A 24,857-nucleotide genomic window follows, 5' to 3' on the forward strand; every position below is an offset into this window, starting at 1 on the left:
AATTATGTGTCAATAAAGTTCCCTTGTTAAGGTTTAGGGCTTGACAGGTTTCAGTGATCTCATTCCCGGGTGGAAGTTAACAAGGCTTGGGAAGAAGGACTGATGGTGGGCACAGAGAATGCAGAATTTAGGAGCACAGAACAGTTGGCAGAACTCTCAAGACAAGGATGTAACCAGCAAAGCTAACTCAAGTACTGTGCTGAATCAGCTCTGAGTGGATAAGAGAGATTCCAGCATGGGGAGATCACAACACCAACTCACAGACCACCGACCCAAGAAACCTGCTGACCCAAACCCCACTGACAAAAAGAGAAAGACTGAACGTATGGCCTAATTAACATAAGAAACTAGTGAATCATTTAACACTACAAGATGGAATACTAATGAATGATGTCATCTGTGTACCATGAAGATTAATGTTTTCATTTGCTAAAATGAATAAACAGTGAAAAGTTTTGATAGTCGCTCTGCTGGCTTTGTGAATTTGCCACCAAGACCTCTTCCTGCACAGAGCTGTAAATAAACCAAATACCTCGGTTCTGTGTGGGGATCAGCCTCATGCACATGGGGTGAAGGAACCCATTTTGGGAAAACAGAGGGACGGTCAGCCAACTTAGCCAACACCTGGCACTGCCCACAGCCCTGGGCAGGCTCCGGCCACGGCCGGTGGCCCGGTGACCCCACGGAAATGGCCCAGCTGCCTGCAGGAGGAAACACAAATGCTGCCTTTGAGTCAGAAAACTAAAAAAGGGGAACCGAAAGGGTGGGGTTGGCCGGCCCCGTCCTTCCTCCCTGCGCACCCTGCCGTCTCTCCCTGTCCCTGCTGCCACAGTCACCCCAGCCCGGCGGGGTGGGCGCGCGGCGGGACCCCGGCTGGCCGGAGCAGCGGCGGGAGGGCTCGGTGAGTACGGAGCCCTTGGAGCCATGGCACGGGGCAGCACTGAGCTCTGGGGTCCTGGGCACCCTGCTGAAGTGGCTGTGGGACAGCCGTGGTGGTGGGAGGCTCCATGTGGCCTGTGCTGGTGGCCTCACACCTCTGCTGGGCTCCTTGGGGGCGGGAGAGCCACGCTGGGCACAGGACACAAGGCGCAGTGAGCCAAGCTGGGAGGGCTCTGCCTTGTCCCTGACCAGTTCCAAGCAGGTGGCATGTGACCCCGGTCACCTGGCCATGGGGCTGTGGGGTGCAGTGGTGCAGGGAGGTGGAGTGGGGGTGCCAGGGGCCGCAGGCTGTGCTGGAGCAGGGAATCACAGTGGTGCATGGGCGCCAAGGACCCCAGGGGTTGGTGTTCTGCAAGTGTCTTTGGCCATTCCTCACTGTGCTTTTTGCACACCCACTGCTGGGGTGCAGCTCTGGGTCTGCTCACAACTCTCTCCCATGCAGGAGTTTTCCCCCTCTGTCTCTCCCACCCGTCATATTTGACAACCTCGGGGCTCAGCCTAAAACATGGGGGCTGTGGATTTGTCACTCACACTCTGTCACCCTTCCCTGTTGTCCCAGGCATGCCAGGTCCCTGCCAGCCCCACATCAGCCAGCAGTGGCTCAGCTCCTTAGCAGGAATCAGGCAGTGGCCAGAGTTTGCCTGTAGAGGAGGGGTGGCCCCTGGACCATGGTGGGACAGTGTCCAGTGGCATCAGGCCAGCAGTGTGTGCTGGGCCTGGTGGTCTCAGAGCACACTGGGCCGAGGTGTGAGCATGGCAGGAAGTCACACTAGCTGCAGGGGGGGGACACAGGACATGCTTCCACCCACCCACTCATCACTCTGCTGTCACAGCACAGCAGTGGTGGCTGTGGGGGTGAGCCCTGTGGGACACCCCACCACACAGGGACAGAGCAGGTCTGGTGGCAGTGCTGGGGACAGGGAGGCTGTGCCATGATGAGGCACAAACAGCTGAGACACTCACTGTCCTTTCCCCTCTGGCAGTCCCATCCAGAGGACACAGTGAGGATGTGTCCCTCCTGCCTGGCACTGCTGGCCATGACCCCACTGCTGTGACTCCAGGTAAAGCTCCAGGGAGGGACCTGGCACTGCAGTTGGGATGGGCTGGAGCCCAGGGCCCCTCTGCTCAGCCCCTGTGCCTGTGCCAGGGAGGGCACTGGGAGCCCTCCTGCTCTTGGGATGCAGGATCAGCAGCCACAATTTATAACTAAGGAAAATGAAGCACAGGGTAATAGGGTGGTTCTAGGAACACTCTGGGCTCATCCACCACCCTGCCAGCAGTCTGGGGGTCAGGAGCCACGCCAACCACCTGCAAGAACCCTAGATCCCACCTCCCAAAGCCTCAATCAGCACACTCAGGCTGCTGGTTTTTCCAAAAGACTCTGATGACTAATTTTTTAAGTTGGGTTTTTTTGACCACCCAAACAAGCTGGAAAGGTCTGAGCCATAAGAGCCATAAGGAGGGAAGAGGGAAGCCTGGCAGAGGGAATCCTGCTTGTCCCCAGCCTCTCTGGGGACAGTGGGGCAGGGTCAGTGCTGCAGCAGGGGCTGTGCTGGGAGGCTCTGGGCATTGCCTGCAGATGGAAGGACACCTCTGCTCCTTGTCCCCAAGCTGGGGCTTGCCCTGGAGAGAGGCACAGACCGGGTCCTGGCATCTTTGTTCCCCACCTGACCCTTGTTGTGAGTGAACCAATGCCCATCTCCTGTGTGGGGAGAGAGGATGGAATACTCAGCTGGGCAATGGGGGGCTGAATCCCTGTCTCTGGCCCACCTTTGAGCCTCCCCCCGAGGAGATGGGCTGTGGGGAGCAGGGGAGAAAACCAGCTCCTCCCAGGCTGCTTTCCAAACCTGTGCTTATGGGAGGAAAAACGGGAACAAGGTGAGGCTGAAGGGGAAGCAGGGAGTGTAGGTGGTCAGGCAGGAGACACAGAGCCAGGCTCCAGGGGATCACACAGCTCACTCAGCAGCTCCCCAGACTGCAGTCAGGTGCTGGTCACAGCCCACAGCTCCAGCCACGTGGCTCTGGGGGTGCTGGGCCCACCTGGGGGTCACAGTTCCTGGGTGCAGCATGGAGGGATGGGGTGAGATGCACAGGCTGCTCCAAGAGATGGGCCAGGGCAATTTCCAGCCCCTAAAGGCCAGGCAGCAGTGGGATGCTCTGTGAGCCCTTTCCCACTTTGCCTTTCCCCGGAAAGGCTCCGGGGAGCTTTGCTGATGGCTGGGGAGGATTTAACCCCTCTGCCTGCTGGCTGCAGACAGCCCTTCAAGCCTGGCCACTGACAAGTGCTGCTCACAGGGGAGGAAGGGGGGGGGGGGGGGGTTGAGCTCCATTCCTTCACTCCTGCAGGCTCCGGGGACACATGAGGGAAGGATGACTCTGGGGCTACTCTGCGCTCTTGGCAGCACTGCACTGTGACTTTTCAGGGCCAGGACCTACCCACGGCTTTTGAGGGATCAGTCTCCCGTGACCACCCCTTGCAACGCTGCCAAGTCAGCCCGTCCCCAGCACCAAAGTGGCTGCGGTGGGGCAGGAGGAAACAGCCCACACAGGCTCACATGCACAGGGCCGGAGGGGAGGAGCGGGGTGTCACAGCTGGTCCCGCGCTCCTCCCTGCGCCTCCAAGCTCCCCCCTTCCCCTCCTTCTCCAGCTCTCTGTCCATCTTGCGTATCCTGGGGGCCTCTTCAGCAGGAACAGGAGCCATCTGGGTGGTGGCTTGGTCTGCAGCCTGCTGTGGGAGAGGTCACATCACAAACCAGCCACACTGACCTGCCCTCACCCCTCTGCGGCTGGTTCCCCCCGCTGTGGGGGTCCCAGCACCCCTGTCTGCCCTTGGGGCAAGGGGGAGAGTGCACCTGAGTGAGGTCCAGCAGGTTTGGGGCTGAGCAAGCCCTGTGTCAGCACTGTCTTGCCCACAGCAAGCCGGCCAGCGCAGCACGGGGGAGCCCAGGGGGTTGACATGGCCAGCGTCATCCTGGAGAGCATCTTTTTGAAGCGCTCGCAGCAGAAGAAGAAAACATCTCCCCTCAACTTCAAGAAGCGCCTGTTCCTGCTGACAGAGAACAAGCTGTCCTACTATGAGTATGACTTTGAGCGGGGGGTGAGTCTGCAGCCACAGGGGCTGCGCCATGCCAGCGTCACCAGATGTCCCTTGCCAGCAAGCAGCCCAAGGGGTGGCTGGACAGGGAGAGGGGTTTGAGTCTCTTCAGGTCTCCACTTGGTGACCATTTAAACCAAGACTGTCTCTTGCAGCGCCGGGGCAGTAAGAAGGGCTCCGTGGACATTGAGAAGATCACCTGTGTGGAGACAGTGGCACCTGAAAACAACCCTCCCCCTGAGCGACAGGTCCCGGTGAGGAGGGTCCCAGGGTCCCTGCATCTGTCCCCCTGTCCCCTTACTGGGGGAGTAGGGAGAGTCCCTGGGGTGGTGGCAGTAGGGGACAGCCCTGCTTGGCATGGGGGCCTCTTTCCATCCCATACCAGGGGTCCAGCTTGATGCAGAGCAGGGGGATGCCAAAAGTTGTGGGCCTGCAACAGAGGAGAGGCCAGCAGCTGAGCAACAGGATGCCAGCATCCACCTGTGCCTCTCTCTTCCAGAGGAAAGGGGAGGATTACAACAACATGGAGCAGATCTCGATCATTGAACGGTTCCCCTACCCCTTCCAGGTGAGTTTGCACTGCACCCTCTTTGCTGGTCCACTCTGCCTGGTGGCAGGTCCTGAGGGGAGGATCCCACAGGGGCCTGGGGTCAAACTTGGCATCACTGCCCCAGTGCCAGGTGTCACTCAGCTGCTTGGAGACACTCTGCTGCTGTCCACACTGCATGGGGCAGCCAGGTGAGCTTCTTCGAGCCACGAGCCAGCTCTGTTTGAGATAGAAACCTGCTTCTGAGCTCTGTCCTGCCCCTTCCAGTCCCCTGGCTGATGCTGGAGGGATGCTGGCTGCACACTCAGCCCCCCAGCCCAGCTGCCTGCCCCGCTGGCACCCAAAGCACCCCCGGCACACCGAAAGTCAGAGAAGGAAGTGGAAAGTCTCGGGGGAGGGGGCTTATTTTTAACCTCTAGGTCACGGTCCCGCGAGCACCGTGCGGGGCCAGCTGACACCGGCAGGGCTGGCTCGGGGTGGCCACAAGGCTTGGCTCTCCCCTGCCTGCTGTGAGAGCCCTGCCTGAGGTACTGAGCTGTGTGGTCCTGCAGGTGGTTTATGACGAAGGGCCCCTCTACATCTTCTCCCCCACGGAGGAGCTGCGCAAGCGCTGGATCCACCAGCTGAAGAGCGGTGAGTGTGGGGGCTCTGCAGCTCCCTCGGGGAGCCAGCACGGGTGCTCAGCTGTGCCTGTGCCTGCCCCACAGTGCCTGGATGCCAGGGGCTCGCTGGCTTACTGTTACCACCCTGGCAGGTGGACATTGTCACCCTCTGCAGCACCACAGCTAGCTCAGCTCCTTGCTCTCTCACAAACCTGCTCCAAAGTAGCTCAAGCAGGCTCAGAAATCGTTGAGGGCGAGAGGACAATAACAGATGTAGCCATACAGCTCTGCTGCCTTGGCATGAGAGGGCTGAGTGCCCAGTGCTTTAGGAAACGTGGACCATAAGCCTGCTGGGAGTCAGGAAGCATCTTTCCCAAAGCACCCCAAGCCTTGCTCAGTGATGCTGAGCTAATGCTCGGCTGGATGCGTGTTCCCTCCTCGAGCTGGGAGTGTGTTGCAGCAGCGCTGTGCCAAGGGGTTCTGACCACTCAAAAACTGCTGGAGCCTCCTGCATGTGCCTCCTGGAGCATGTGTGTGTGTGTCTTTCTGTGGCTTTGTGCTGGCAGGGTGGGATTAGCTGCTTGAGTTGACACGGGGAAGTTGGCTCGAGCGAGGCGGAAGAGGGGCAGGCTGATAACGGGGAAGTCGGTTATCTCACAAGAGCCCCAGCAGAGCAGCCAGTCCTCTCCCCACTTCCCCGCTGAGGGAGGAGGGTTTTTTCTGGCAGCTCAAGCCAGTATAGAATCCACAGGGAAAGGAGAAAAAATGCTGCCTTTTTGCTGACAAGATGTCCTCCTCTTACTGCCCCAGAGAACGGGCTCTCTGCAGCCCATGCAGCTGCTGTGGGCCAGCCCCAGGCTGTTGGCAGTGTTTAGGCACATCCAGTTGTCCCTCTAGCCTGGGGAGAAGTATGAGGAAGCTGGTCAGCCTGCCTGGCAAGGGAATGTTCTCCCTGCAAGGGAAGTCTCTGAGGGGGCACAGAGTGGTGGCAGTGCCCTCCTCTCCCCATGGAAAAGCCAGGCACAGCACTGGCCTCCCACCACACTTCTAGAAAAAAAAGGGCTCAAAAGAGCTGTGAACCATGGGCCAGAGCAGCCTGGGGGTTATTGGATATTTTGGGTGGCAGGAGGGCCAGGTCCTCCTGTGACTGGCTCCAAGCATGCTCATGCCCCTTTGCAGAGCTGCCCAAGAGCTTAAATCAGACCTGAGAGCCAAGCCTGGCCCTTCCCTGTGGCACAGGGACTGCATAGCCACAGCACTGAAACAAGAGTGGTAAGCTGAAGGAAACCTGAACATCAGGGCATGGGGGACAGCAGCACAGCTGAGAGGAAATGATTTAATGCAGCTGAGCACTTGCATTCAGGGAGCAGAGAGCTCTTGCAGCAGGCTGGGGACACAGCCCTGGGTCACACACATCTTCCCTGTCTGCCACAGTGATTCGGTACAACAGCGACCTGGTGCAGAAGTACCACCCCTGCTTCTGGATCGACGGCCAGTACCTGTGCTGCTCCCAGACTGCCAAGAATGCCATGGGCTGCCAGATCCTGGAGAGCAGGAATGGCAGTAAGACACCGGGCACCCTCCCCCCGCCTCGTCCCCCGGCCCTGGGGAGCACCACAGCACAGGGCCGGGGATCTTTCCTCACCTTAGCCCCTCCTCTGTTCTGAAGGTTTAAAAGTCGGGCGGTCGCATCGCAAGACAAAGAAGCCCCTTCCCCCAACTCCTGAGGAGGACCAGGTAAAGGCCAACGTCAGGGTTTGCTCCAAGGTGTTGGAGAAAAGGTCTGCCTGGAGAAAGCAAACATGTTCAGTGGCTGCTCAGAGATGTGCAGGGCAGGACTCGGCTCTGGGGAGGGAGGTCAAGAGGGTGACCGAAGGGGGAAGGAGCTTCAAGCAGGGGATGGAGCTCAAAGGCCTGTAGGAAAGTCAAATTATCTCAACCCTGAGGTTTCCCAGGGCAGCTGAGAGATTAAAGCCCTGATGTAGGCTGGAGGAGTCACAGGTTAAGCCAAAAGGTAAAGAGAAAACACTTATTTTTTGTGAAGATGGGAAAAAATGTTTTGTTAAAAAATCCAGGGAGACAAAATTGGTGTTCTGGTAGAGATAACATGTGGGACCTGAGGCAAACACTCAGACCACTGCCCTGCCAGGCTTGGGAAAGGTTTCACGTGGTGTGTGTGCAAGCCTCACCATATCCCACACTCTCCCTCTCCCTGTGATGAGGAAGATGGCGATGAAGCCTCTGCCTCCCGAGCCAGCCCCCAGCACAGCAGGGGAGATGAAGAAGGTGGTGGCCCTCTACAACTACGAGCCCATGAACGCGCAGGACCTGCAGCTGCAGAAGGGAGAGGAGTACTTCATCCTGGAGGAGAGCCACCTGCCCTGGTGGAAAGCCCTTGACAAGAACGGGTGAGAGCTGTCACTGCCCATGGCTGTGGCTCTGCAGCACTGCCCTGCCCTGGTGCTCAGGCACTGGTGGGCAAACACACCCCTCTGGCACCCCAAGGCTGAGGACAGGCTGCCTGCCCACCTGTGGGCTGCCCTGGGGAGGAGCAGGAGGAGGCTGAAACCAGCTGTGGGGTCAGCCCTCCCCAAATGGGTTTGCACCAAAGTTTTTTTGAGCCGGTTTCTACTCAGCCTCCTGAGACAGGAATATCATTTCCCCTTGGCCTCCTCCATCGGAGTGTGACCAGCCCCTTTTCTCCTGCAGGAGGGAAGGATACATCCCCAGCAACTACGTCACTGAAACCAGAAATTCCCTGGAGATCTTTGAGTAAGAGAGGGCACAGGGACCTGGCGAGTTGCACTTGGTTGGAGACATTTTCCATTTGGTTGTTACCCTACACAGCCCGTGAGCCCAGCCTGGCTGGGTCATTCTCCCTCTCCCACATCCCCTGACAGCCTCCAGCCCCTGGCAGCCGTCCTTGCCCTGCCCTCTGCACTGCCTGTCCTGGCTGGGCCAGGGTCAGACTGGGCTGGGGACAGAGGTGGCTGTGGAGATGTCCCTGATGGCTGTGTCCCCTTTCCAGGTGGTACTCAAAGAATATCACTCGGAGCCAAGCAGAGCAACTGCTGAAACAGGAGGTAAGTGTTGCCTCCTAAGGTCTGTTCTACACACCAGCCCTCCATGGGCTGTTTTCACATTATTTCCAGCATGGGAACAACCCTGGCTTTTCTGAGAGGAAAGTGTTGCCCCAACAGCCCCAGGAACCTTCCCTATCCCAGTGTGAGCTCCTCTAGGCAGCCACTTCAGGAGGTGGCCTTCCATGCAGGGACTGGAAATCAGATTCCTCTGACTCACTGCAACCTCTCCAGCCATGCTGTGATCTTCACTCACTTCAAGTTTTGCCTGTTACAGTCACACACAGTCCCCCCAAAACACTCAGTGCCCTTTCCCCTTTCTGTTTTAGGGTAAGGAGGGGGGTTTCATTGTCCGAGATTCCACCAGCAAGACAGGGAAGTACACTGTCTCCGTCTATGCCAAGTCCTCTGCGTAAGTGGCTCTAAGAACAGCTTGTTCCTCCCTCAGAGGGTCCCTCCAGGCACCCCTCACCCTCTGCCTCTCCTCCCCATGGCACTGACTTCATGTTCTCCCTCTCCAGAGACCCCCAAGGCACGATCCGCCACTATGTCGTCTGCTGCACCCCCCAGAATCAGTATTACCTGGCAGAAAAACACCTGTTCAACAGCATCCCAGAGCTCATCACGTACCACCAGCACAACTCTGCAGGTCAGTGTTCTGGAGACAGAGTGAAGCCAGCAGTGTTTCCACTGGCACCACAGTGTCCCCACCTTCCTGAGCCCAAGGCAGGAGTTGTGCTCCCTGCTGGAATGTGGCAGGTAAACCCAGATTAGCAATCTCTGCTGCTGTGTTTCAGGGCTCATATCCAGACTGAAGTACCCCGTGTCTCAGCAGAAGAAAAGTGCTCCTTCCACAGCTGGCCTTGGCTATGGTAAGTCAGCCTGGGTTACCTCACACTTCCCTGGTTGCAGAGTTTGTTCCTGCTGGCAGCAACATTCCCAGGCTGGGATCCTGGCTGTCCTATGGCTCACAGACTTCCCAGGAACCACTTTCCACCTCCCCTCTGGTGACAGTATTGACCAAAAAACTCCACAAGCTACCTTGCTCCTGTTCCCTGGAAGAATAGTTCTCCAATTTTGTGGATTTTTCAGGCAGCAAATGCTTCTGAGCTTTTCTTGGGCTTGCTAGACTGGATGACTGGGAGCACTGTGCAGGGAGGTAACCTGCACCCACATTACACTCACTCTCTGTCCTAGGGTCGTGGGAGATCGACCCCAAGGATCTGACCTTCCTGAAGGAACTCGGGACGGGGCAGTTTGGCGTGGTGAAGTATGGGAAATGGAGAGGCCAGTACAACGTTGCCATCAAGATGATCAGGGAGGGCTCCATGTCAGAGGACGAGTTTATTGACGAAGCCAAAGTGATGATGTAAGTGGTGAGCACCATGCAGGTCACTGCGAGATGCTCCTTGCCCGAATGGCTGCACTCCTGGGAGGTGTGGAGGGACAGTCTTGGGCAGTCCCATACTCTGCAAAATGCATCCAAATCCTGCTGATTTTGTGCTGATTTCTTGGTGAGGTTTTCCACTGTCACCTGAGCCAGAAGCACCTTCCCTTCCCAAACTCTCCTTATTCACAGGTACTTCCTTTGCTGCCTGGCTTTCTAGATGCTCAGAATTGCCTTTGCCCCCAACACAGGAACCTGTCTCATGAGAAGCTGGTGCAGCTCTATGGGGTGTGCACTAAGCAGCGTCCCATCTTCATCATCACCGAGTACATGGCCAACGGCTGCCTCCTGAACTTCCTGAGGGAAACACGGCAGCGCTTCCAGCCCGCCGAGCTGCTGGAGATGTGCAAGGATGTCTGTGAAGCTATGGAGTACCTGGAATCCAAGCAGTTCCTGCACAGAGACCTGGTAGGGCCGTGGCTGCTTTGTTCAGGCAAACTCCCACCAGGGAAGTCGCCCCTGCATAGATAAATAGGATGCTTGGAGGCCTCAGTTGCTCTCTGCTGAGGACTTTCTAGCTTGCCCCAGTCCAGGTGAACTTGCAGGACAAAGTGAGGTGAAGTGTTTGGTGGGTGGGGATGAGAATGGAGTTCACCTGCTACAAGGGATGGGAGGGGCAAGAGCAGGTAGAAGTAACTGTCTCCACCTCTCCATTCACAGGCTGCTCGAAACTGTTTGGTGAATGACCAAGGAATTGTGAAAGTGTCAGATTTTGGTCTTTCCAGGTCTGGTAGATATGTTTGTGCCACTTTTCTGTCTCAGTATCCCATCTCCTCCTCCCATCAATTCTACACTTTAGTCTTTGTCCCCATCACCCTCCAGCTATCCCACTGTCTTCCCATTCCATCTGCCTGGCTCAACCTTCTGCCTCTCCACTTTCCACCATCCCTTTTTTACTTCCCCTGGCCCTTTCCCCCCTCTCTGCATCTTGTTTCCCCTACCTCTAGTCTCCTGGCTGCAGCTTTCTCTCCACATCCCCTTTTTGCTGTGCTTCCATGTCAGCCAATCTCTTCTGCAACCCTGACTAACACACACTGAAACCCATGCAGAGCTGCAACCTCTGGTCATTCTGAGCTGCCCGTTCCTTTCGGGCTTGGTCAGTTGTGTGGAGGAGCAAAATGTGAAATCCAAGTGAGGCATCCTGATCCATTTTCCTTCTGCAGGTACGTGCTGGATGATGAGTACACAAGCTCCATGGGGTCCAAGTTTCCAGTGCGGTGGTCTCCTCCTGAAGTGCTGCTGTACAGCAAGTTCAGCAGCAAGTCTGATGTCTGGTCGTTTGGTAAGGGCACAGCATTGCTGATTTGGAGGCTGGGAGCTCCTCTGCAAACCAGGCACAGGTGCTCCAATGCCATGAGCTCTCCTTGTTGTTCCCCCCAACAGGTGTCCTGATGTGGGAAGTTTACTCCCTGGGGAAGATGCCTTACGAGAGGTTTAATAACAGCGAGACGACCGAGCACGTCATCCAAGGCCTGCGGCTGTACCGGCCGCAGGCGGCCTCGGAGCGGGTCTATGCCATCATGTACAGCTGCTGGCACGAGGTCAGTGCCTGTCACCCCCGATGACACCCCTGGCAGGGTGACAGGGCTCCCCAGGGCACGGCTGGGGCAGATACAGGCTCCAGCCAGGTTCCCCTCTTGCCCCACAGAAGCCTGAGGAGCGTCCCACCTTCACGGCGCTGCTGGGCGGCATCCTGGACATCGCCGACGAGGAGTGCTGACTGCGGGGGGAATGCTGACCCTGCCCGGCACCGGCACGGCCCCTGGACACACCCGCACACCGGGTGGAACACACCCGCACACCGGGGGTACCGGGCACGGCTGCCACCGACACGGCACGGGTCTGCAGGGGCCTGGGGACACCCATGGCCGCGCCCACAGCTCCATCATAGCTCCTTGGAGCTCCATGCTCAGAGCTCCATCGCATCCCCGGAACTCCATCAGCGCCGTGGAGCTCCATCACATCTCTGGAGCTCCATCACCGCCCTGGAGCTCCATCACATCCCCGGGGCTCCATCACTGTTCGGAGCTCCATCAAATCCCCGGAACTTCATCACCGCCCGGAGCTCCATCACATCCCCAGAGCTCCATCACTGTCCGGAGCTCCATCACATCCCTGGAATTTCATCACTGCCCCGGAGCTCCATCACTGTTCAGAGCTCCATCACATCCCCGGAATTCATCACCACCCCAGAGCTCCATCACTGCCCCGGAGCTCCATCACCCCCCGGGACTCCATCACATCCCCGGAGCTCCATCACCCCCCGGGACTCCATCACATCCCCGGGGCTCCATCACCCCCCGGGACTCCATCACATCCCCGGAGCTCCACCACCCCCCGGGACTCCATCACATCCCCGGGGCTCCATCACACCCCGGGACTCCATCACATCCCCGGAGCTCCATCACCCCCCGGGACTCCATCACATCCCCGGAGCTCCATCACCCCCCGGGACTCCATCACATCCCCGGGGCTCCATCACACCCCGGGACTCCATCACATCCCCGGGGCTCCATCACATCCCCGGGGCTCCATCACACCCCGGGACTCCATCACATCCCCGGGGCTCCATCACACCCCGGGACGCTCCGCTCCCGCTGCGCTCCGGGACAATAAAACGGTTCCTCGGCCTCCCGGGCTGCGGCGGCTCCGCCCGGCCGGCAGGGGGCGCGCGGCGAGCGGGCGCGCAGGCGCGGCGCGGGCGGAAGGGGCGGGCGCGGCACCGGCGGCACGTGAAGGTCGCGGCGCGGCACCGGGAGGGACCGGGGCACACCGGGAGCGCCATGGACGCGCCGTCCGCCGCCGGGCTGGGAGGAGCCGACCCCCAGCTCCAGCGCTTCATCGAGGTGGAGACGCAGAAGCAGCGCTTCCAGCAGCTGGTGCACCAGATGACCGAGCTGTGCTGGGTACGGGCGGCGGGCAGGGCCGCCGGCTCCGGTGACCCGGTGGCGATGGTGGGGCAAGGCGGGCTGGGAGGCCGCGCAGACCTTTGTCCCCGGGGGGAGGAGGCTGATGGGGCCAAAATGGAGCCGCCGTGGGAGCAGCCCCAGCTCCGGTGAGCACAGAGCGGGCGGGGGCGGCTTTGCGGGAGCGGCGGGGCGGGCAGGGCCGCGGTGGGGAGGGGTCAGGTGCGCCCGAGGGGGGTGAGGGTCCCGAGAGGATCGGGATCCCGAGGCGGGGAGAGCTTGTCGAGGGCTGGAGATACCCAGAGGTACGGCCCCGGTGAGGGGAGAGTGGGGGATCGGGCTGCGGTGCCCCCGGCACCAACGGGACCCCGCTGTGCGCAGGAGAAGTGCATGGACAAGCCGGGCCCCAAGCTGGACAGCCGGGCCGAGACGTGCTTCGTGAACTGCGTGGAGCGCTTCATCGACACGAGCCAGTTCATCCTGAACCGGCTGGAGCAGACGCAGAAGTCCAAGTCGGCCTTTTCGGAGAGCCTGTCCGACTGAGCCGGACCCAGCCCCCGCCAGGCCCGGCCCCCGCCCGTGCCCGCTCCTGGTCACTCCGCTGCCCGAAGGAGCCAGGATCAGCTCGGGGGGGTGGTTAGGATTTAATTAAATGCCGGTCTCGGGGAAGTTGCAGCCAGATGAGAGCCCACGACAGACACAAGGACGCTCCACGTCGGGGTGATGTGCTGCTCCCGGCCCCGTGGGCCAGCTTTGTGCCGGGACGCCGGTGCCACGCAGGGAGCATTTGGAATGTGCCCCCTGGGCTGAGCACAGGGCGGCTGATGCTCGTTTCACGGATGCTCCCAGCGCTGATGGGAAGCTGGGCTCTGGGTGAGGCCAGCCCCTGGTTGCTGCCTTAAAGAGTGCTGCACAAACCAGCCCTCCTGGGCACATCCTCACCTGCCCCCGGGCACCATCGCTGCGCTGCGCAGGCTGGGACAGGCACCCTGAGCAAGAAGAGCATGTTGGGAACAGTGATCATCCCAGGCAGTGCCACTGCTGGAAAATACTTCCAGGCTTCCATAGGTAAACCATTCGTATGGCCAAGTGACCAATTTTCACACTGCAGCACAACTCTGTCAATGCTGACTTGCTCCATTAACTGCTTTCCCTGGGTAAATGTAATAAATATTAACTGGGTCAATTTTTAATATGAGATGCTCCTTTTTTCAGGTAGATCCCTGCTGCGAATGGAAAATCTGACCTTCTTGTCACTCCCCCTCCTTCCCAGGGATCCTATTTATGGCAAAATTAATAGGAAGGGGGCATGACTGTCTTCTGGCAAGAAGGCCTTTTCTGAATTCTGATTTGTTGTTCAACTAATTTGGTTTCATGAACCAAACTTGTTTCTGGGAGAGGCTGTGGCCTTTCCTCTTGTTCCCCAAAAGGGTTAACACCTCCTGCTGTCCTGGACAGTCATTTCTTTAGAGAGACTAAATGCAGGAAATAACCAACCAGCTGCTCTATAACCTCGTGCACCTTCACCTGTGGAGGTCCCTGGCAGGAGGCCTGTGGGTGTGTCTTCTGGACCTCTGCCCCCAGGACACAAAGAGGAGCTTCAAAATGGAAAAACCACCAATACCGCTCAGCTCTCTGGGAAGGCAGCAGCATTTCAGCAGTGCTGCAGGGCTCTGGGAAGCCTGGAGTGCCACTGACAGTGGTCTGGAGCTCTGCAGAGGAGCTTGGTAAAGCAGTTCTGCACACAACCCACTGCAGGGGCTGCTGGACAGAGCATGTGAGCTCCTAAGGTGGGTGGTTTGTAGCCAGCAGCCTTCCTGGGAACAAACTCAGGATGTGTTCAGCACCTATGCAGATGTAAACCCATGTCAGTGAGGACACAGCTGTCACAATAGTTATCTGTCAGAAACTTACCTCAATAGCTAAGGACTAGGTTCCCAGAGTAGGCGATTCCCTCTCCTGTCCTAACTTGAGTTTCTCTGGAGCACTCAGAGAGTTCTTCCTACCCCTGTGATCCTCCATGCCTTCCAGTGTTCGCCCAGCTCTTGGTCTAAATGTATCGCTCACCACTTGGTAACTGAACAGATCGGTTTTTAATAGAATACAGGAAGCTTCATCAACCTGCACAGCAGACCTTGCATGAAGAGGTTGGTCCCTCTGTAAGAACCACAGCAGCAAGTGGCAGCACCACTGAAGTTTCCCAGTTTGTGCTGTATTCTGTTTTTGGATGTGAATCTCTAAATAAATTCTAGCAGAGTGAGCAAAACCAAGTACTTGACAGAGGAATTTTTGCATTAATACTCTCTGTATGTCACCTTTAAAGCCAGACATCCATTTTCTCTCTGCGTAACCTTAGCACCGTGTTAAATCATTTTGTAACTGTTAATTCTGGTTTTAAAAAACGGTGTGAGCCTCCCCAAATGTGTGATCTGCCACAGAGTCAGGGTTAGCACTGTGTTAGTGCCACAGGTCTCTCTCTGCACAGCCGAGGTCTGAGTCCTGCCGAGGGCTGATCAATTCTTCACGTAAAGAACAGTGAAGAAGCACAGGATGCCAGGAGCTGGGCAGTTCCCAGGGCTCCTGCCTGTAACCACAGGAGGCTGCTGGCCCTGTCAGCCTCCTGTCAGTGTGGTGCTGCCTGGGGCAGGCAGAGGGTAACTCACAGCTCCTGCTCCTGCAGCAGCATTTCAGTCCTGACAGTGGGAGCAGGAAGCCAGCAGTTCAGATGCTTCCTCACTTGCTTTCACTTCTCCTCCTCCTCCTCCTCTGCACTCTGAGAGCCCTTGTCCTCGGAGGGCAGCAGGGGCTGGTGCTGGCAGGCCTGATGTCTGTCTGCACTGCTCCAGGGCGGGTGTGGCTGTGCCCTGCCTGGCTGCAGGCACAGGGGCAAGAGGCTGGGGCTGAAGGGCATGTCCCTGAAGGCATGCAGGAGGAAGATGCCGGACACGATGGTGAGGAAGCCGCTGATGGAGCCGATGATGTTGTCCAGCACCATGTGCTGCCACTCCTTGAAGAGGATGGCTGAGCACGTCATGACTGCCGTGGTGAACAGCACATAGTAAATGGGTGTGACCACAGAGGTGTTGAAGATGTCCAGGGCTTTGTTCAGGTAGTTGATCTGGATGCTGATGCAGATCACCAGGCACACCAGGAGCACCCAGCCCAGGGGTTCCTTCAGGACTGGCTTCCCAGAGAACAGTTCTTTCAGGGCAATCCCGAGGCCTTTGACACAGGAGACGGACAGTGAGCCAATGGCAGAGCAGACCAAAACATAAACCAGGACGTTGCTCTGTCCATAACGGGGTCCAGCCACAAAGATGAGCAGAAGGGAGCTCACCAGGACACACACAGCAAATACAATGAATCCTTGGGGAAAGAAAAATTCAAGAACTCCCATCAGAACACAGCAGCACCAGTGACAGATATGACGGAACAGAAAGGAGAAATGGAGGACAGGCAGGTAACTGCCCCCTCAGCCTTTCTGGCCTCCATCTGAAGGGAACAGGGTTGGAAACTCTGAGCAAAGCTGCAGAGACAACAACAGCTCATTACAGTGTGATCACAAGTCAGGCTGTTGGGGATACAGTCTGCTGGGAGGGGCAGGGGCACAGCCAGGCTCCACAGCACTAACAGAGCTGGGGGGCTTTTGACCAGTCCAGCAGGAGGCCCAGGAAGGTGACAGAAGGCTTGGGAAGCCGTGGCTGAACTCTGCAGACTGGTGGGATAAAAAGGAAAGTGCCACATCACAGGAATTCCCCGCCAGTGCTCCCTCTCATGAACAGCAACATGCACCTGTTACTCTGCTTTGCTCTTCTCCTTATGCTCCCTTCCTCCATCTCTTTTGGCTTATTCTGCCATTTGTTCCATTGCCTACATCATATCCTTGTGACTCAATTCATCCTCTAACATAAATACCGGGACTTCCTGATCTTGGGCATAATTCCTTGAATTCTTTTGCCTTAAATTCTCCTGCCTGAATTTCTTCCTCTGTCTGCTCTCAACCACACCACTACCACCCTTATGTACAGGAGTTCCCTCTGCAATTCCTGGCACTGCCACAGGCCAATCCCTTCTGCTGACAGCTGCACCTCATTTCCCTGCTGCTCCCTTTTTGCATCTATATCTCACAGAGAGTAAAAAAACCAGCCCACAGGGTAACTATTAATGATTCCAGTGGCGTGTGCAGAACAAGAAACAGCTCAATTACCAATCTATCCCAGTTGTATGCCACCTTCTATTGTTATTAACCTGAAGTCAACAGGAATCCTTTTATTTTAGTACCTGGATCTTTCAGCTTTTCTGCCATTGACTCCAGGCTGGAAACCTCTTCTTCCTGTGGAGCATGGATCACCATCACAGTGGAGCCCAGGATACTCAGGATGCAGCCAATCTTCCCGTGAACATTCAGCTGCTCATTCAGGAAGATGGAAGACAGAACTGCACTGAAAAAGCAAAAAAGAAAAAAACCATCCAAAACCAATTAGGACAAGAAATAGGACACCTGAGGGAAGAGAGCAGAGCAGCTGCTTTCATCACTAGGGGCTGGTAGGTGAAGTGAGGCTGTCTCTGAGGCTGCTTACCTAACCAGGACACTCAGAGCACCCAGTGGAGTTACCAGTGTTGCAGGGGCAAAGGCATAGGCGGCAAAATTCGCAGCTTCTCCAACTCCCACTGCAAGAGAAACTCCTGTGAGCATCAGAATGGGAGCAATTCACCATAATACAAGTTTGAGTATAGTCAGAAAAGCCTCAGTTTCCTCCTGAGCATCCTGTTTCTCGGAGGTATGTTGAGCAAGCAGGGAAGAACAGCACCAGCAAGAACAAGCAGAAGCCCCACACAGGTTTTCTTGGGAAGAGAAGGCTCAGTATTATGCACAGTGATCCTTAGTCACATGTGCCTCTACAGTGAGCAGCAGCCATAGGAAAGTACTTTTGTAATTTCCACAAAGCTGAAACACATCTGTCCTCTTCCTGGAACAGCTTTTTAAATGGTAAATCAGTTACAGTTGTTTCTTAACATTGGAAAGTGTAAAGTAAAGCTGCTGAAATTGCTGTACACTGTGCTGGATGTGCTATTATCTTACATCCTCACGGCAGGCCACTTTAGAAGCACTCAACCCAACCCAGCTAAACCAGCTCCTCAACTCCTGCTTAGCAGAGAAACCTGGTAACATGTGAGACTTTAGAATAGTTTAGTTACAATGAGATCATCATCATCACAAACTTGGATAAAACTCAAGCAGTCAAATAAAAATGGTAATAAAACATGAAAGTGACTGGAAACAACCACAAACAACCACACTCTTACAAGGGAAGGCTGTGGAGTGACTTAATTGTGGCCTTCCAGTATGCAAAAGGAGCCTACAAGAAAGGCAGAGGGACTTTTTACAAGGGCATGTAGTGACAGGACAAGGAGGAATGGGTTGAAACTGAAAAGCGAGTAGGCTTAGATAAGATACCACGAAGAAATTCTTCCCTGTGAAGGTGGGGAGGGCCTGGCACAGGTTGCCCAGAGAAGCTGAGGCTGCCCCATCCCGGGAAGTGTTCAATGCCAGGCTGGAAGGGGCTTGGAGCAACCTCGGATACTGGTGTTCCTATGGGAGGGGGTTGGAACGAGATGATCTTTAAGGTGTCCACCAACCCAAACCATTCCGTGATCCCATGATAAGCGTGCCTTACCACAGTCTGAGCGCGGTACTTACTGCACAGCAGCCCTGCCCACCAAAGCCACTCTCGCAGGTACGCGTGCCCTCCTTGCCCTGAGTGCGGGGGAAACAAACAAAAACCTCCGATGAAACCAAACGGAATTCTCGTCACGACCCTCGGGGGAGGCAGCGGGAGCAGCCCCCGGGGGCGGCCGTACCTGCCCTGGCGCGGCCGCACAGCCGGAGCAGCCCCTTCTTCTTCAGCACGAAGCTGCCACCGATGAAAGCGCTGGAGGCCAGGGCCAGCCCCAGCCCCGCGCCGAACCCGGCCCCCATGGCCACCGGCGGAGCGGGACTGGAACCGCGGACAGAGCGGGGATGGAACGGGGACGGAGCGGGACTGGAACCGCGGACAGAGCGGGGATGGAACGGGGACGGAGCGGGGATGGAACGGGGACGGAGCGGGACTGGAACCGCGGACAGAGCGGGGATGGAACGGGGACGGAGCGGGGATGGAACGGGGACGGAGCGGGACTGGAACCGCGGACAGAGCGGGGATGGAACGGGGACGGAGCGGGGATGGAACGGGGACGGAGCGGGACTGGAACCGCGGACAGAGCGGGGATGGAACGGGGACGGAGCGGGGATGGAACCGCGGACAGAGCGGGGATGGAACCGCGGACAGAGGGGGGATGGAACGGGGACGGAGCGGGGATGGAACGGGGACGGAGCGGGACAGGAACGGAGAAGGAGCGGATTCAGAGCGGGACTAGAAGGCGGACGGAGCGGGGATGGAACGGAGTCGGAATGGGACAGGAACGGGGTCGGAGCGGGACAGGAACGGGGACGGAGCGGAAGGGGCGGTGCACCGGGCGCGGCTTCCGCGGGGCGGGCGGAGCCGGGACAGGACCGGGAGCGGGGCTGGGGGAGGCTCCGGCAGCCGGCCTGGGCTCTCCGTGCAGGAGCCTTCCCCAGCGCAGGTGACGGCGTGTTTGCGGCGGAGCGGGAGGAGGCGGGATGAGCAAGGGCAAGGACGATGCTCCGCACGAGCTCGAGAGCCAGTTCGTGCTGCGGCTGCCGCCGGTGAGAGCTCGGCCCGGGCCCAGCGGGTCACACCGAGCTCAGCCTGCGGGGAGGGTTAACAGGGTACTGGGGAAGCTGCGGGTCTGGGAAGGGATTTGGAAGCAGGCCGGGTGCTTTTGGGGCAGCTCATTCCCACCCTTTTGAACGGATTTTCACGGCTTGTCCTAGAGAGGTGCTCCTGCCGCTGAGAGCAGGAGGCTCAGAAACAACCTAGAGGGTTTGGGAGGACCTTTCTGTAAGGGTAGAGGTTTAACAAGTACTGGCTTTTTAGTTGCAGGCTATGAGCGCCCTTGTTGCTGTTTGTTAGGTGCTTAAAGCTGAGACTCTCTTTTTGTGGTGCCCAGGAATCTGGGATGACAAGGATGATAAACTAAAGCACAAGTTCCACCTCACCATGAGGAAGAACTTTCCATTGAGAGTGGCAGAGCACTGAAATAGCTGTCCATGGAGGTTGTGGAGTCTCTCTTTCTGGAGACATCCCAAACCCACCTGGATATGCATTATTATATTCAGGTGACCCTACCTTGGCAGGGGGTTGGACTGGATGATCTCTTCTTCCAAGCCCAGTTATTCTGGGGTTCTGTGAGACTGTGTCCTGCTGGGACCACAAGGGCCTGGTGAGGGGATCTCTAACTGCCCACAGTGCTGTGGAGCTCTGGCAGGTGTCTCTGCCAGGGACCTCACACCACTGTCACAGCTGTGTCGTGCCAAGGGTATGGAGAGCCCTGGGAATAGCAGAGCCGCAAGGTTAACGTGGTGTTGGGAGGAGGGTGCAGCTCACCGTGGGTCTTGCAGTTCACTGTGGGGTCTTGCAGTTGCTATCCAGCATGTGGATGGCAGGTGTTTAAAGCTGGGTAGGTTGGGCAGAAGCCTTTGGTAATTCATGGAGGAAGCACACCTGCTCCTGAAGAATTCCCTTCTCAGGAATATGCCTCGACTGTGCGGCGAGCAGTCCAGTCCGGAAATGTCAACCTGAAGGACAGGCTCACCATTGAGCTGCACGGTGAGTGAGCAGGACCAGCCCATCTGGTCCAGGCATCTCTGCCTGCCCACAGGTGAAGCTGTGCCACCTGCATGTGTTGTCCTGTGAAGTTCCTGCTGCCCAGGGCTGTAGAGCCCAGGGTGGCTGTTGAGCCACTGACCTGTCCCCTGGTTGTCCCCAGCGGACGGGCGCCATGGCATTGTCCGTGTGGACCGGGTGCCACTGGCAGCCAAGCTGGTGGATCTGCCCTGCATCATCGAGAGCTTAAAAACCATTGACAAGAAAACCTTCTACAAGACTGCGGATATTTGCCAGGTATGAGCTGTCCTTTTTGCCTGCACCAACAGTTTCACTCACTGCTCCCCTCTCCAGGAAAACCCTTGTACACTTTGGCAACTGGACACCTGTTATACCAAATTCCTGTATCTCACAGTATTAGCAGTTTAAAATCCCCCATTCCACTTTGTGTGTAGAAAACTCATTCCTGAAGTGTGAAATGTGATTGTCCTTGTGACAGCTGAACCCCTGCTGTATCCAGCTGAGCTGGGGGTGCAGCTGTGTTTCCCACACCCTGTGCCCCTCAATCCCTTTGGCTCACAACATGCAGTGGGCAGTCACTGTTCCTTCACATCCTTGTGTTCACGTGGGGATTCCAGATGCTTGTTTGCACTGTGGATGGTGATCTCTACCCGCCTTTGGAAGAGCAGACTGTGACCACTGACCCCAAGGCAAACAAGAAGAAGGACAAGGACAGAGAGAAGAAATTCATATGGAACCATGGCAGTGAGTAGAAGCTGTGCCAAGCCCCTCCACCCCAGTACCCCACATCTGAGCAGGGTGGTCACAGCTGCCAGGAACTGGCAGTGCTACTGCTCCTTTCCACAGCTCTCTCTGTTGCAGAAGGGATCTTCTCCCTTCTGACACGTGCTTCTCTCACTGGGCCATCTGCCTGACACATGAAATCTGTTTCCTCTATCACAGTCACTCTTCCCCTGAAAAATGTACGGAAGCGACGATTCCGGAAGACAGCTAAGAAGAAGGTGAGTTGCTTTTCACCCAGATGCAGATGAAAGACCCAAGGGCTAGGAGGGCAGAGACATTAGAGCTGTAGCTGTGACTGGTCCAGAAGTCATGTATTTCCTTAACATTTGTTCACTTTTCCTTGCACAAGATGAGGGTGAGGGTGGGATAGTAGATTTAAACACTCCTTTGGGTGCTTCCTCTGTATTTTCCAAGATGCTCCTGAGAGGAAAATCCTCAGAGTGTAGAGTACTGCTGGACCTCATTCCTGTGGCTGCCTTGCCACACCAATCTCTTCCTGCTCATAGAGCAGAAAGGAAGAAAGACTCATGTGGAAATGAGGCTTCACTCATTCCTGCTTTCCCAGCCTAAATCTTCTCTGTATGCATGGCCCATTCCCTTCCCCAAATAGTACCACTGTCATTTCAGCCGGGGGAGTGACAACAGATGGAGCTCAGAGACTGTCTCTGTGCATATGCACAAGCCAGGCAAGGTGTTGGGGAGATGCAGCACCCTGAGGCTGGGAAGACTTGTTCTTCTCTCCTTTGCAGTTTCTGGGAACAGGGTTGAGTGTGATTTTGCATGACATTTGGGAAACAAATTACTTGAGACATTCTCTCTGTAGCCCACAGGAGAGATTTGATATCACTGCAGTAAAATTCCTGACTAATTTAAAAATGAAAAATGAAGCCGCCTCTTGAGTGGGATGGGAAGGAGTTGAGTTGAGTTGAGTTGACCATCAACACCTCAAGGACTTTCTGCATAAATACAGGAAGTCTTATGAAATATGTAGTATAAGCAGAAAAGTGAGAGCACTCAACCTACCAAGGTACAAAAAAGATGGATTGTTTTTGGAGGGGTGCATAAATTACTTCACAGTTAAATCTGAGCAGAAAGCAGAAGATAAGAGAGGCTTGTTGGCCAGCACTAGCAGCAGGCACAAGACATTTAACAGTGTCTGTGTTCTCTTTCCCCTCTCTGGCCCAGTATATTGAATCTCCTGATGTGGAAAAAGAGGTGAAGCGTCTCCTGAGCACCGATGCTGAGGCTGTCAGTGTCCGTATCCTTTTGGTGGGGAAAAAAAAGCTCAAGAGTAGGACCGGACATGTGTGTGACCTGGGGGTTCTGGAAGGAACAAGCTGAGCTTTGTGTGGGTGTGGGACACTGGGAGATAAACACACCAGAGACACTGAAGTTTTGGAGCTTCATCTTTGTCTTGTTCAAAGCTTGTTGTTTCCTCAAGGTGACCTTTCTTATGGACTGCGTAGTTGTACTGAGAAGGAACTGAAATAGTAGAGGAGAAGTCATCAGAAAAGAGGTCTGGGATGTTTCATCCTGGGTATCCATAGGTACAAGGCCAGACTGGTTGGAGTGGCAGTGATCTGCCATTTTTAGCCTCTTCCATCACAACTGCATCTTCCAAGCTCCTCTTTTTCCCTTGACTCACCCGTTCCTGCTGTCAGGCTGGGAAGTCATTGCTGAAGATGAAACAAAAGAAGTGGACAACCATGGTTCACTCACCAGCCTGGACATCTCCTCCCCAGGGATGTCGGGGCATAAGCAAGGCCATGGCTCCTCAGGTGCAGTGGGGAAGGCTGTTTTGTTTCTAGCTGTGGTTCCTGGCAGGCAAAGGGCACTGGCAGGTCATCAGCTGTGTTTTAACTCTTTACCCCCACCTAGAACACGATGAACTGCGGGAGATATTTAATGATATCAGCAGCAGCAGCGAGGATGAAGATGAGAGAGATCATCACGACGATGAAGATCTGAACATCATGGACACTGAGGAAGACTTGGAGAGACAACTGCAGGACAAGCTGAATGAGTCTGATGGGCAGCAGCAGGAGAATGAGGGGTCCAACCAGATCGGTGAGTGGGCAGCAGAGCGTGGCAGAATTGTTGGGATGCCAGACAGGCTGTGCTTCCCAGCTCTGCTGCTGCTCTGGGTCTGAGCTCACTCTCCCTTCCAGCCATGGGCATCCAGAAACAGATTGACAACCTGAAAAGTAAACTCCAGGAAACTCAAGACAGGAGGAAGCGCCAGGAAGATCTCATCATGAAAGTGGAGAACCTTGCCCTCAAGGTGAGAGCTCTCCTGGGGTGTCTTCAAACCTGCTTAACACTAGCTGATCCAGCAGGCTGATTTGGAGAAGCCAGGAGCCTTTGCCTGCTGAGTTAAAAATAGCTGTGATGTGCCTATACACACTCCAGAATTTCCCGTGGAGGCAAAGTAACCTGTGAAGCTGGAGGAGACAAGGGAGTGGTTGTCAGTGCACCATTTGACACGGTGTAGCAGCACTCATTCTGTTGAGAACACACTGGTAACTGTGCTCTCCATGTTTGTATCTGCAGACCCGTCTCCAGGCCGTGCTGGATGAGTTCAAGCAGCAGGAAGAGCGAGAGAAGCAGCAGGTGAGGAAACTCCCACAGTGGAGTGGGGGCACTGAGGCACAACACCGTTCTAGGCTTGGCCTGACAAAGTTCCTCGGGTCTCCTGCCACAGCAGTTGCTGTGAATTCCAGTGTTACAGGTCAGGTGGGGTTGTATCTCATGTGTAGTTGCATGGAGTCTCCCAAGGCAGAAGGAGATAAAAGGAGTAGGGTTGACTGCAGCCTTCCTTCTGGAGGAGCCAAAACATGTCCAGTCAGCGGTCCAGAGCTGCCAGGATTTCTGCCTGGGATAAAACACAATACACACCTCTTGCCTCCATGTACAAGGAAGGCAGTGGCTATAGGGTTGTGGCAGATTTCCTGCCTGGGCAGCTCTGTTCCAGCCAGGTACCAGGGCAGGAGGTTCTCAGATCCCTGTGGGCAGTGCCAGTTCCGTCCCAGAGGAGCCCAAGCACAGTTCCAGGCAGCGCACAGGGAGAGCAGCCACTGGTGTGGGTGGAATATGTGCAAGGACACAAACGTGCTGGGGCTGCCTGGGGTCCCAGATGTGCTTTACTGTAATGTCTCACTCCTTCTTCCCAGATGGCATCCCTGCAGGAGCAGTTGGAGTCCCTCATGGAGAAGTGAGGAGTGGGCCTGGGTCTTCATGAGCAGAGCTGGAAGTGGTGGTCACCTGCCGCGCTGAAGTCTTTGCTTCGGTCACACACTTCTGCTGCCACATGTGCTGCTGGGCAGTGGTAGAAGGTCCATGTCCAGAGCTGATTTCACATCCACTGTGCTGGGTTTGGCTGGTGGAGCTAAAGAATTGGACTGTGCCTGTGAGAGCAGCCTAAACAGCAGATTTACTGTAAATAGTCAGCACTGGCCTCCCCAGGACAGCATGGTGCTGGTTTCTGCATCTTACTGAGCCTTGGGCTTGATGGGCTGTGGCCTGGTAAGAGTTTGTTCCTGTGTTTGAGAAATGCTTGTATCTGCAAACCAAACTCAATAAAGTTTCCTTTTCAACCCTGGTCTGTTCCTTTGTGGTCTCCCAGCCACACAGCCCCTGGCAGGGAGCCGTGCCTGGGCACCACTGCTGGGCTCCTTCCCCAGAGTGGCTCTTCTTGGAGCTGGGTCAAAAGT

The 24,857-nt window shown here is 56.2% G+C and overlaps 3 protein-coding genes across 5 annotated transcripts; 2 read left to right on the forward strand and 1 right to left on the reverse strand.

Moving 5' to 3' along the window:
- The first annotated feature begins 850 nt into the window (after window positions 1-850).
- BTK (Bruton tyrosine kinase) lies at window positions 851-11,513 on the forward strand. Of its 2 annotated transcripts, none has more exons than XM_066202545.1 (19): window positions 851-901; window positions 3,856-4,037; window positions 4,190-4,288; window positions 4,534-4,602; window positions 5,133-5,214; window positions 6,618-6,746; window positions 6,853-6,920; window positions 7,410-7,591; window positions 7,893-7,955; window positions 8,212-8,266; window positions 8,593-8,675; window positions 8,785-8,912; window positions 9,061-9,135; window positions 9,461-9,632; window positions 9,902-10,118; window positions 10,371-10,435; window positions 10,874-10,992; window positions 11,094-11,251; window positions 11,359-11,513. In XM_066202545.1, the coding sequence occupies exons 2-19, from the start codon at window positions 3,897-3,899 to the stop codon at window positions 11,428-11,430; spliced, it is 1,977 nt and encodes a 658-aa protein (XP_066058642.1). In that variant the 5' UTR covers window positions 851-901; window positions 3,856-3,896; the 3' UTR covers window positions 11,431-11,513. The 2 variants fall into 2 exon arrangements, with proteins under 2 accessions (XP_066058642.1, XP_066058641.1); XM_066202544.1 differs by lacking the exon at window positions 851-901 and adding an exon at window positions 1,930-2,000.
- A 2,815-nt stretch (window positions 11,514-14,328) lies between these two features.
- Window positions 14,329-19,100, reverse strand: LOC136300275 (magnesium transporter NIPA2-like). Its single transcript, XM_066202551.1, has 5 exons — window positions 18,479-19,100; window positions 18,318-18,374; window positions 17,197-17,287; window positions 16,898-17,058; window positions 14,329-15,982 (listed from the first exon to the last, which is right to left on the reverse strand). Exons 1-5 carry the CDS (start codon window positions 18,594-18,596, stop codon window positions 15,360-15,362), a joined length of 1,050 nt encoding a protein of 349 aa, XP_066058648.1. The 5' UTR covers window positions 18,597-19,100; the 3' UTR covers window positions 14,329-15,359.
- TAF7L (TATA-box binding protein associated factor 7 like) lies at window positions 19,037-24,740 on the forward strand. Of its 2 annotated transcripts, none has more exons than XM_066202548.1 (11): window positions 19,037-19,240; window positions 20,268-20,346; window positions 20,507-20,640; window positions 20,982-21,108; window positions 21,307-21,365; window positions 22,333-22,405; window positions 22,809-22,925; window positions 23,026-23,214; window positions 23,316-23,428; window positions 23,698-23,757; window positions 24,318-24,740. In XM_066202548.1, the coding sequence occupies exons 1-11, from the start codon at window positions 19,052-19,054 to the stop codon at window positions 24,360-24,362; spliced, it is 1,185 nt and encodes a 394-aa protein (XP_066058645.1). In that variant the 5' UTR covers window positions 19,037-19,051; the 3' UTR covers window positions 24,363-24,740. The 2 variants fall into 2 exon arrangements, with proteins under 2 accessions (XP_066058645.1, XP_066058646.1); XM_066202549.1 differs by having other exon boundaries at window positions 19,185-19,343.
- Window positions 24,741-24,857: the final 117 nt, after the last annotated feature.

This window comes from Chamaea fasciata, unplaced genomic scaffold (assembly GCF_029207755.1).
Source record: "Chamaea fasciata isolate MVZ Bird 193981 ecotype frontalis unplaced genomic scaffold, bChaFas1.0.hap1 SCAF_22, whole genome shotgun sequence".
NCBI lineage: Eukaryota > Metazoa > Chordata > Aves > Passeriformes > Sylviidae > Chamaea > Chamaea fasciata.